Here is a 12,217-nt window from a genome sequence, read left to right as displayed (position 1 = left end):
GCATGGAATATACAGCCACTGCATACTGAATTTTTGTCTTCATTTAGGAGAAAAGGTTATTTTTGTTTTCTCACCTCACTAAAAAAGTTTTTCAGGAATACAAAGAAAATAAACAATGTGGGGAAAAAGGTTATTCTCATCTGAAAAATGCAAGTCATGCTGTTCCACTCAATTTTAGTTTTTACCTGTTTTACAAATAAGTGGTTTCTTTAAAAAAAATCTAGCTTGTTCACTATTGTAAAATTAAACCTATCTCCCTTCCTAGTCCTTACCCTATTTTTCTTGTTATATTAATAAATGCTACTTTTAATGTAAGGAAAATCCAAAACATATTGCTTTAATCTCTCTCTGGAAAGCAAGGAAATGCCTCATTCCTTCTAATAAAGGAATTTTGATTGTATATGCAACTTTTTTTTGTAAGCAAGGACACTTTGTTAATTAATGTAAATGCTTTAGACCTGTATTTGCAGCTAGATTAACAAAGGATAAACACTGCAACTAACAGAATATAATTAATAAGGGGGATGTTTCCTCTTTTTTTCTTTTTTTTAATCTACTTTTAGGCAAGGGAACCCTTATGGCTGGTACTCAATGAGGCTAGCCTTTATTGGCGTGCACTTGGAAATGGCACCTTTGCCTTCACCTGTTTACGAAAAGCATTTAACTTGACCCCTCATGAATATCAAGATATCCCTTTAGTCAACCTCGCAAACCTTCTCATTCATTATGGCCTTCACCTAGATGCCAGCAAGCTTCTCCACAAAGCTTTAGCCATCAATGATTCTGAGGTAAGTTATTTTTCTCAGCAGAGAAAAGCAAGATTTCTTGTCTCCATTTTTGCTCTTTCATAAGAGTTTGAATTGGAAATGTGGAAGTACTCCTTTTATCCAAACTTTGAAAAGCAGGTGTTGTACTACAGGTAATCCCCCTCTAGGTATGACCATTCATTTAGCAAATTTTCACAAGAACAAATTTATCCAGACAGAGTATTTGCCTTAGAAATCCAAAAAGAGGCCTCTGTAGCCATGTGATTAAGATTCAGTCACTACTACAGGAGCAGCTGTTTTTATTTCTATGACTTCCCTTTGCCATTCAGGGTTACGGCATGCAATTTCCTGAAGCTGGCAGGGTTGTTGTTTTTTCCCTGGTCATATGGCCAAAAAAGATCTGGTTGTCGAGTTTGTTTTTGGTTTTTTGGCTACCTGGAAACATTTGATATGACTAGCAATTAAACAAGCAATTACAAGCAGAGAGCTGTGGGAGCCTGCTTGGAGGCAATTAAGCTCCTGAGATAAAGGCCGAACAGGAAACAGCTGACAGGTAACCAACAACAGCAGGGAAAGTCTGTCCTCAGTTAAGGATGGCAGTGATCAATTAAATTTTTTTAGGAATTAGTAAGTAAGTCAGATCTTCATTCATTTAATGATCCTTTTGATTCAATTAATGAATTTGATTTTAAAAATTCATAAAATTGAGTGATTCATATGACAATTTTTTTTACTTACAATCCTTGTGGGTAAGCTCCATTAGTGTGGTACCTTGAGGATTACCTGTCTTTTGTACTAAGAAATTAATGTTTGTGTGACTCTCACTTCTTATCTAGTGTAAACCAGGAAAACAATGAAAACTAAACTTTAAATACATAACATGAAAGTAGCTATTTTCTAATTTTGGCTTTTTTTCCCTCGTCCAGAAGGTTTTGAATTCCCTGGAAAGATTAGAGTTAAAGATGGTTTCTGAACTGTACTTAGGATCCAATATATATTCAATATACATCCAATATACATCCTATTAGTTTGCCACTCAATATTTTTAATCTTTATTTGAAATTGAAGTTATCTTAATATAAGAATGCATATAGTCTAAAAAAAAGAATGTCCAAGCAAGTAATTACTGTAAAAATTTCAGTTCTTTTTATTGCTTAACAGTAGAAGAGTTTTTGAAAGATTGGGAATTTTTTTCCTGAATCGCTTGGAAAAGTTAAAGCTACATAATTAGTATATGCAAGTAAAATTCTGGCCTTTTCTCCCATGTTTTCATATTGAGAAAAGGTTTTTTTTTCTCCTTTTAGCCTCTGACTTTTTTGAGCTTAGGAAATGCTTATTTGGCTCTGAAGAATGTCAGTGGGGCTTTACAGGTTTTCAGAAATGCCCTAGATATTGCCACCAAATGTCTTGAGTGTGAGAGGAACCTGCAGCTGATCCGTTGTTTGCAGTTCTATCCATTTCTGTACAATATCACGTCTTCCACCTGCAGTGGTAAGCTACTATTGAAAATATTCCCAAATTAATATTCTGACAATGTAATGCTCAATAACATTTTTTCAATAGTTTCTAATAGTTATGTTTGGTCACTATGTTTGCCCAGTGTTTCTCAAACTTAGCAACTTTGAAATGCAACTTTAAAATGTATAGATTTCAATTCCCAGGATTCCCCAGATAGAATGACTGGAAGGAGAATTCTGGGATTTGAAATCCACTCGTCATAAAATTGCTAAGGTTCAGAAATATAGTATTATGCATAGCAATAGCTCCTGCAGAATTTTTTTCATTTAAGTTTTGTTAAGAATAATCGTTTCTCTTCTTTTTTTTACCAGTTTCAGTACCTGTGCACTATAGCAATAGCACTTAGATATATATACTGCTTCACAGTGCTTTACAGCCTTCTAAGCAGCTTATAGAGTTAGCATAATACCCCCAACTATCTGGATCCTTATTTTACTGATCTCAGAAGGATGGAAGGTTGAATAAACCTGGAACCAGTGACAAACTGCTGGCAGTCTGCAGAATTGGTATGCAATACTGCATTCTAACTACTGCGCCACCATAACTTGTATGTCTTTTTAATTGCTTATATGCCAAGAAATGGCAGAAAATCATACCTCTAGTTCATGATTTCCATCCAAAATTAAGCAGCATGATTTATTTAGTACAAAAAATAAAAAGTTTGTTGCCAAATTTCTCTGCAATTTCTAGAACCTCTAGTTAAACTGCCAAAAAAGAGAAGATTTGGCAGCTACATGTGATATGAGTTGTTCATCCCCATCGTCATAGAAAGCTGCCAGTACCTGTGCTACATCCTACCAGTATTCTTTTCCATAAACATGCATATATGAGTGTCGCTTGCAATGCCTTTTGACATAATTGCTTAAAAGTGCTGTCAGATTGGCAGGAGAGACATATTATGGATCTTGTCTCTCAAGACAGCTTTTTCTGCCATAGCATCTTTAGAATGTTGTCATTATCCTCCATTGTGTGTAAAAATGATTAGTTTTGATTATACCATATTCCTTAATTAAAGTTTTGCATAAACTAGCATCAGATGCTCCTTTTGTTCTATAACTAAATGGAGGCAAAGATATTAAACAGCATATTAAAGTAGAGTTTTAATTTAGTGTATAAATCTTAGATCTTGTTTTAGTTTTAGCTTTTCATAATGTATTTAATTTATATGGCATGTCAAGTTTTTCACACTTTACGTTTTTCCAGAGATGGGTATGCCATCCTCCTGAAATGCTATTTGATTCGTAATGGAGTTCAGCCTTGAATATTAAGGAGGAATGGAGAAATATTTGCCTTTTCTTTGTAAGAGTTCCTGGATAGGCTGTGGTATCACGTCAATGCCATGAGAAGCTGTCATTGTGCTCTTAGCATGGTAAAGATGTTAAACCACCAAGGAATCTATCCAAACAGTGCTGTAGGTTGACATCCATTAATCTCACATCATTGTATATATTTATTCTTCCCTTTAAGCCTTTTACTCCTGTATATCAATAATTCAAGAGACGTAGCAAGTGGTTTGCCCTGAGGGAATCATGTCTACAATCTCTCTTTCTGTGCATATCTCACAGGTTACTGTCATGAGAAGAGTCAAGATGACAACCGTGCTAAGCAGAAGTACTTTAACCCACAGGATTCTGATATCATATTAATAGAAGAAACTCTTAAAACAGCTGCTGAAGATGATTTGACAGATCAGGTTCATGGTTCAGCAGGGGATTCATCCTCTTTGACTTTAGAAAGTAAGTGAATACTCAGAACTAATATAATCTTTAGGCAAAGGCAGCCATGTCTGGCAGTGGAGTTTTAATGACTTAAAAATAAATCTAATTCATTTAATATTTGTATATTTAGTGTTCATAAGTAATCCTGCTAAACTTTCTGCTTTGGTATAAAATAGCTTGAGCCGGTGATCCAGGTCCTAAAAAGTTCGTTTAAGTTTTAAATTCACAGAGACCTAAACCACTGACTATTTGTCAGAGTAACTCTGCAACACCTATACAAACAACTAGATCGCAAGTTACAGTGTTCCCTCGATTTTTGCAGGGGATGCATTCCAAGACTGCCAGCGAAAGTCGAATTTCCGCAAAATAGAGATACGGAAGTAAAAATACAATTTTTGGCCATCCCTTAATACTTTAAACCCATAAATTGCCGAAGCCATCATTTTGAGTTGGAGACTTTGGCCTGCCACAGGTAGAATAATATTGTGGGAATTAGGGAGGGGTAGTTGTATGCGAGGGAAAAATAATGCACAATAATTAAAGGTAATCGTTTAAGAGAACCCAAGTGGTCCATGTGATGAACTTGTGGTTGTGGAGACAAGGGATGAATCTTAACCTGGGTGGAGAACTGTAGGAAAAGTAGAAGTTTCTTGAGAGAGTTAGAATTTCTCGTAATGTATTCATTATACCTAGTCATTTTTGTTTGAGCTGGGTTGATCTGTTTGTTTTCTTGACAGTCCATACTATTTTCAGTTTTCTCCAATGTCAAAATTAAAGCAATATCTTTTCTAACTTGTTTCTTCATAGTCCACTGTAACCTTCTGTACACTATATCATCACTATAAAATAAACTATTTTGTGTTTTGCCTTTTTATTGAAATAATATTTATTTAGCAGACCAATACTGAGTTTTTCAGAACAAGAAAAAGCCTTTACAATGCAAATGGCCTTACTTAAAAATAAGTCTTGAAGCTTTAAGAATGCAACATGCTTTTCTACCGACCATTTGGTTTTGAAGTGGCAGAATTATCACACTTTTTTAGCATAGCACTTAAACATAAAAAAAAACTTTTGAACAAAACTTTTCAATATATTTTGTTGTTTCTGCTGTCATAGGTACTGTTATTGCAGAAAACAATGACTCAGAAGAAATAGAAAACTTGGGAGATGCTCAGATGTCTGAGGAGATGCTAGCATTAGTGGATGAGTTTGAGAACTCTTGGCCCCTTGAAGCTTTTGAAGGGGCACTGGAAGTAAAAGGCCATCGGATGGACTTGCAAGGGATCCGTGTCCTTAAGAAAGGTTCTCAAGATGGACTTGCCAGCTCCTGTTTGGGAGATTGTGGAGAGGATGATGATGATGATGATGGTGAAACTGAATGGGTAGGGACTCTTAATATCTGGCTAAAGGAATAAAAGTTATTATAATCTTAAAGATAACATTTATAAAATGACGTACCATTAGCATATGTCACCAGAGAAATTTCCTAGAATGTATAAATGCACTTCAAATTTATACTGAAAAAGTGAACAACAAGAAAGCACATTTTATCAAACTTTTCTAAGGAACCTTCCCTACCTAATGTGTTATTCAATTCTGAGCTAAATAAATTATTGTTATATGCTTATGTTTGTATGTTTGATGTATTAAGATGTCAGCAGAATTAGAGTAACCAGAATTATCAAGAAAAAGGAAACAATCTGGAAATTGCCCTTGAAAATCAACTTTGTCTGAAAGGAATCCATTCTTCATTCTTATCAGCCTGCCTAATGCTTTTAGTTTTGTTACATTCACCATTTTTACTTTTGACAGATCACATTTCAAGTAAAACGTGTAAAGAAACACAAACCAGAAAATATAGACCCACAAGAACCTGCTGGAAGAAATGAAGAAGAAGGAATAGTTGGAGAAAATGAAAATCTTTACCAAATGGCACTGGAAATCAGTGGGCCAAAAATACCTTCCCCTGGGCCACCTGGTAATATGCTTTCTTTTTTTAAGAACAAGACCAGTACTTTTTCAGAACATCAGGATACACTTGATACGTACGTTAAATAGGTTGTGATAAAAGCATCCTATACACATTGTGCAATAAAATCCTTTGCATATTCATTCAGAGATATGTCCCAGAACATGCAAAGGACTTACCAACTATATGTGTCTAGCTTTGCAACCTTGGGCTTTTTGACAAAGAAAAAAGAAAAACACTCTCCTGGGAGAACACACTAGCATTTTGTTATAAACAGTATGTATTTTTGTATTATGAGATGCAAATTTTCCAAATACAGTGGTACCTCGAGATACGAGTTTAATTCGTTCCGGACCTGGGCTCTTAAGTCGAGCAGCTCTTATCTCGAACGACTTTTCCCCATAGGAATTAATGTAAATAATTTTAATTGGTTCCAGCCCTCAAAAAACTCACAAAGTTAGTCTAAATTATGCAGAAAGACATGTTTTTAATGAAGAAATGTACATGTACATATAAATGAATAATGAAGTTTCTTTCACTTAACTTGTAAACTTTCTTAAACTTTTAAATTTACATATGTTCAAATTCTCTGCCACCCAATCCTGTAGGACAGAGGTCCCCAACCCTTTTTGCACCAGGGACCGGCTTTAAGCGATCAAGAGAGGAATGGGTGAATGAATGGACGGAGGGTGGGAAGGAAGGAAGGAAAGAGGGAAGGGACAGGAACAGAGGAAGGAAGCAAGGAAACTTATGAAAGGGAAGAGTAAGAGAGGAATGAGTGAAGGGAGGGAGGGAGGGAAGAAGGTGGGAAGGAGAAAGAAAAGAAGAAATAGAGGAAGGGAAGGTAAAAGAGAGAAAGAAAAAGAGCAAGAAAGAAAGAAAGAAAGAAAGGGGGAAGGGACAGGAACAGAGGAAGGAAGCAAGAAAACTTATGAAAGGGGAGAGTAAGAGAGGAATGAGTGAAGGGAGGGAGGGAGGGAAGAAGGTGGGAAGGAGAAAGAAAAGAAGAAATAGAGGAAGGGAAGGTAAAAGAGAGAAAGAAAAAGAGCAAGAAAGAAAGAAAGCTGCAAGCACCTCCCCCCCCCGAGCCCCCCAGGCCGGCTGCAACCTTTTAAAACACGCGCGCCGCTTCGCAGCTGTCTCCTGAAGCCGAACGCGGAAGTTAGCGTTTGGCTTCAGGAGACAGCTCCTTGGCGCTTGTATCTCGAATTTGGGCTTGTAAGTAGAACAAAAATATCTCTCCCCTCCCAGCTCTTATCTCGAGTTGCTCTTAAGTAGAGCAGCTCTTATGTCAGGGTTCCACTGTAGCTAAAATAAAAATAATGTCCATAAAATTAGCCAGAATTGAAGTTATTCAGGTTTACCAGATAGTTGTGCATTTAATTTGAAAAAAAGACAACTTCAGAAGTTTTATATAACAGATGTACAACTGATCCTCAAAGTTCTGGCTATCATAGCATCGTATCTCACAATAATCCCATTTGTGACTTTTCCTCCCAACTTTCCACAAACAAAGTTAATGGGGAAACCAGCTGGGAAGGTTATAAGTCGCTCTTGCTTTTTTTAATGCCCACGGCACCCCACTTGATTGACCCTTCCAAGGCATTCCCTCCCCCCATGGCACTCACACACACACACTGCCCCATACCTGGGACTCCCACTTCTTCCTGCAAAGGCTCCATGCATGTTGATGTTATGATGACAACCTGGAGTGCTGGGATTGTTAAATGGGGCAGTCGCATGTGATCACGTTTTATGACCATATTGCTTAGTGAGAACAATTCCAGTCGTAATTGCTGCTAAAATCCAAGTGCAACCTATATGGCATGAAGCTGTGAGGAGATAGGGCCCATATGCTGGATAGCTGCAGGACAGATCCATTGGGTGAGTGTGGGGAAGCAACATAGAAAGAGAGCAGTAAAAGGGAGGAAAACACTGGAGAAATTGGAAAATAAGGTATACTTTATACCAGGGTCCCCAACCCCCTGGAGCCGTGGACTGTTTGGAACCAGGCTGGCTAGAGCAGCCATACACACAGCTTAACTTGCACAAGCAGCGGGCTGGCATGTAGCTTGACTGGCAAAAGCAGAGGGCCACTGTATGCTGGCCCACTGTGTGAGTAGACTGGTTCCCCTCTCCGGCCTCCTGCTTTTTTATTTGTTTGCTTCACAATCCAATACCTATTCTTTTGATCCTGATATGGTATCAGGTAGTTTGTACTATTCCAATAATTGAATTTCTCATTATACGTAGAAAAAAGAATTTTTAAAATTGAAATGGTGGCTCTTTTTTTTTCAAAAAGTTGTCTTGCTTCTTTGCAGGAAGAAAGAAAGACTATCGCAGCTTGGGCTGGCCAAGTCCTGATGAGTGTATTAAGTTCCGCAGGATGGATCTTACTACTGTAGCCAGCACATGGCTAGCTGTTTCTGCTAAAAATATTGAGTGAGTATTTTTGCTCTAAACAAAATTAGGTCAGTACATAACTGGGACAGATATGAATAGCTTAAAATATTCATCTTAATGGGCTGGTACATTAAATTGTGAATGTATTTATATCCTTTCACTTATTTGATAATGCTATTATTGGAGCTAATAATCCACAGAGGTCTGAGCTTTTGAGTATCTTTGTTCTAATGTCAGACATGTCATCACCAGCATGATGCACTGTCTTGCAGAATATCATAATTTATTTCCTAATGGCTTCAGAAATGAATGGAAGTTAAGGGTGAGCAGTAATTTAATCAAGTTATGTCCAAAACAAAGTTTGAATATTTACAGGAATATCTTTCCAAATGAGATTTAAAAATATCAAGTGAGATTATAAAATTTGCAAGGAGATGCAGAAAGGATGCTGGAGGAATTGTAATTTTACATCTATTTTGAATCAGTTATGACAACCAAGAAAATATAGTTTAGGTTTATGTTTGATGCTGCTTTAAACCTCATTCTGAGGTTTACCGCTCTCTCAGCCCACAATATCAGATTCAGACAACAAGCCAATTAGTCCATTCCTGTCACAACCAGTGGCTCAGCACTTGGTTAATTAGGGGTGAAGAGGGCTGTCCCTGCACTTCCAAAAAAAGAGGGGGGGAAAACTGCCTATAATAAAGCATGAGTTCTGTATCAGGCTGTGATTGTCTTATAACTGGCCTAAGATTAAGTATTACCATCATTGTCCAGTGCCTCAGATTTGATACAGTCCTATTTTAATATGAAGTCCCTGAGGCATCTGTAAAGCATGGAACCAAATATTATCAGTATAATGATGTCACTCAGTTTTATATTTCAGCTCCAAGGAAAAAATGAAATGTGTTCCAATAGGCTAAATCTCAAACCTAACAATACAGAAGTTCTTGGATATGAAATCCCACTAGCTTCAGATTAAATCAGATTTATCATCTTTAACTCTGCATTGGCTCATGTTTCCCTATGTAGAGTTAGTCCATAATTTAGCAGTCATAGGAAGCTGCCAGAAGTCCAAAATGTGTGGATTTCTCTTTTAACTTACATCTACTGTGAGGATAGAGATAGAGTAATGTTCTGCTCAGCTAGCATTTATTGTTTGCTTAATTTGTTTTATCTACAGGTAAGCATTTGAGTCTGCGAAGAGGGGCGGCATACAAATCTAATAAATTATTATTATAATTAAATTATATTATCATTAAATTTGGTGGGTAAATACAAAAATGACATTCTCCAGATGGCATCTGTAGAACCATATTAGGAAGATGCCTCTGGTGGAATACAGTGTTTAAATCAGGTATGTCTTTCTACTAAAATATGCTAGATATTTGTGGCGGAAGCATCAAAATCTAATACCGTATATACTCGACTATAAGTCGAGTTTTTTAGCCCAAAAAAATGGGCTGAAAAACCCGACCTCGACTTATACTCGGGTGACTGACAAGTCACCACAAGAGGGCGCAAGCAGCTTAGGGAAAGACAGCTGTCTGCCTTTGCTTCAGCTTGAAAGAAGCGGCAACTGCCCGGTTAAGAAGCAAGAATCCACCCCCTAGCCAAACGGCTTTTTTCCTGTTTAGCGCGGCGTTCGAGCGCTAAACAGGAAAAAAGCCGTTTGGCTAGGGGGTGGATTCTTGCTTTTAAGCGGGCAGTTGCCCCCTTTCCCAGAGCGATATCCTTAGCGGTCTCCAGGAAGCGGCTTAGGGAAAACAGCCGTCTGCCTTTGCTTCAGCTTGAAAGAAGCGGCAACTGCCCGGTTAAGAAGCAAGAATCCACCCCCTAGCCAAACAGCTTTTTTCCTGTTTAACGCTCGAACGCCGCACTAAACAGGAAAAAAGCCGTTTGGCTAGGGGGTGGATTCTTGCTTCTTAACCAGGAGCAGTTGCCCCCTCTCCCAAAGCGATGTTCCAGGAAGAGGAGAGGCAGGCGCAACCAAAGCAATGTTCCAAAGCAGTCTCCAGGAAGCGACCAAGGGAAAGGCAGTCGTCTGCCTTTCCTTCAGCTCTAAAGAAGCGGCAACTGCCCTGCCTTCCCCCAGCCGAGCGCTTCAAGTTAACTGGCTGGGGGAAGGCGGGGCATTTGCCTCCTCTTTCGAGCTGAAGGAAAGGCAGACGACTGCCTTTCCCTCGGTCGCTTCCCGGAGACCGCTTTGGAACATTGCTTTGGTTGCGCCTGCCTCTCCTACAGCGGAGAGAGGCGGCAAATGGCCAGCCCTTCCCCCAGCCGCTTAGCTGAGAGCTTCGGGAAGGTGCCACCTCTGTAGGAGAGGCAGGAACATCCGAAGCACGTGGGGAAGTGGCTGTGGGAGGCAACGATGTTCCTAAGCCAGTGAGGTGGGGGGGGGTGGCGAGAAGATAGAAGCAAGAATCCCCCCCCCCACTTTGCCAGCTTTTTCCCCCTCTCCCCGCAAGCAAAAGAGCCAGCCAACCACTCCAATGCGGCGCTAGAGGGGAAAAAAGCCGGTGTGTGTGTGGGGGGGTGGATTCTTGCTTCTGTCTTCTCAATACCCCCCCCGCCCCACCTCTCGGGAAGAGAGCGACAGGAAAGGACGCGGTTTTCTTCTGCCGGGTCGAGGACAAAGCGGGTGTTGAGGGCGGCGGGCGAGCAATTTGTCAGTGGCGAGAGAAACATTTCAGCGGGGAGAAAACCCCAAGCTGAGAGTGCCTTTTAAAATCACTCTCCTCTCAGCCTCGGCAAGCTGCCGAGAAGTGGGGTTTTCGGAGTGGGGAGGCAAAAACGCTCAGAATGTCACCACCGAGGCATTTCTCCAAGGGGCGGGGGTCCCTAAACTTTCCTTTAACCCCAGCGGACACAAAGATGGGAATGCGTGGTCGTCGCCAGCCACTCATCTGCGGGGGCTGCCCCACGCCAAGGCAGAATTAAATTCAACAACCAAAATATTATATTTTTAAAAAACATACTTTTTTGACAGTTTGTTTGCCTTTTAAGACATCTGTCTGGCTGTGCCTAATGTCAACAATATAAAGTTTTGCCAGGTGAAAAATCTTTTGCCAGATTAGCTATGGATCCCACTGAAGAAATTTTAAAGAGTACTCAAAAATGATTCTTCATTTGCTTTGTAACCTTAAATAAAAAAAACAATACAGTATTGACTCTGTAATTTACCCGGGGAGGGGAGAGGAGGGGGGCACAGACAGACAGGAAAGGAAGACAGACAGACAGACAGACAGACAGACAGACAGACAGACAGAGACCTATGACCACAAGTGAGCTCAAAATTTGTTGTTAAGCAAAAGCATTGTTAAGTGAGAATCACTACATTTTACTCAATCCATGACATTTCCTAGCTCTAACAGTGATGTGCAAGCTAGGGAAGTACCGGTACATCTGAAGACATGTGTAATGTTCTGGTTATGGTTAACTGTGTGGCAGAAAGTGGACTCTGGGTTTGTTTTTCCTATTACAGTAAGTGAGGTTGAATGTACCATATATAATTTTACAAGAGCTCTCTCTCTTTTTCTCTCTGTATATACACATCCAGTTTATATAGTAGATAATGTACAGTATATTTTTGTGTGCCTGTGTGTAATATTTATTTACACATATGGCATATATACATAGAATTAAGTATATTTTGGATGTTCAGTAATAGTAAATATAGAGGGAAATTGTATCTCTTTGAGGGAAGGAGAGGTCAAGTATCCTAACCCTAACCCAAACCAGCAGGAGCAGGGGATTGAGGTAAGTACCTAGGTACTTGCATTTTTTTTGCCTATACCTGCCTTGGGGGAATATATACCTGTTTACCCTCTTTTAAACTTACA

At 39.2% G+C, this 12,217-nt stretch overlaps 1 protein-coding gene across 1 annotated transcript in view; it reads left to right on the top strand.

Annotated features, from left to right (window-relative positions):
- The window catches only part of TTC17 (tetratricopeptide repeat domain 17), a 56,032-nt gene that overhangs the window by 29,525 nt on the left and 14,290 nt on the right, over positions 1-12,217 (top strand). Inside the window, exons 15-20 of the mRNA XM_070760735.1 lie at positions 564-788; positions 2,072-2,258; positions 3,851-4,021; positions 5,120-5,385; positions 5,816-5,981; positions 8,294-8,414. Of these exons, the coding sequence (XP_070616836.1) occupies positions 564-788; positions 2,072-2,258; positions 3,851-4,021; positions 5,120-5,385; positions 5,816-5,981; positions 8,294-8,414 (1,136 nt within the window). The remainder of the gene's footprint in view (positions 1-563; positions 789-2,071; positions 2,259-3,850; positions 4,022-5,119; positions 5,386-5,815; positions 5,982-8,293; positions 8,415-12,217) is intronic.

The sequence above is a fragment of the Erythrolamprus reginae genome, chromosome 1, assembly GCF_031021105.1.
Source record: "Erythrolamprus reginae isolate rEryReg1 chromosome 1, rEryReg1.hap1, whole genome shotgun sequence".
Classification (NCBI taxonomy): Eukaryota; Metazoa; Chordata; class Lepidosauria; order Squamata; family Dipsadidae; genus Erythrolamprus; species Erythrolamprus reginae.
This window is presented reverse-complemented; position numbering and strand designations above follow the sequence as displayed.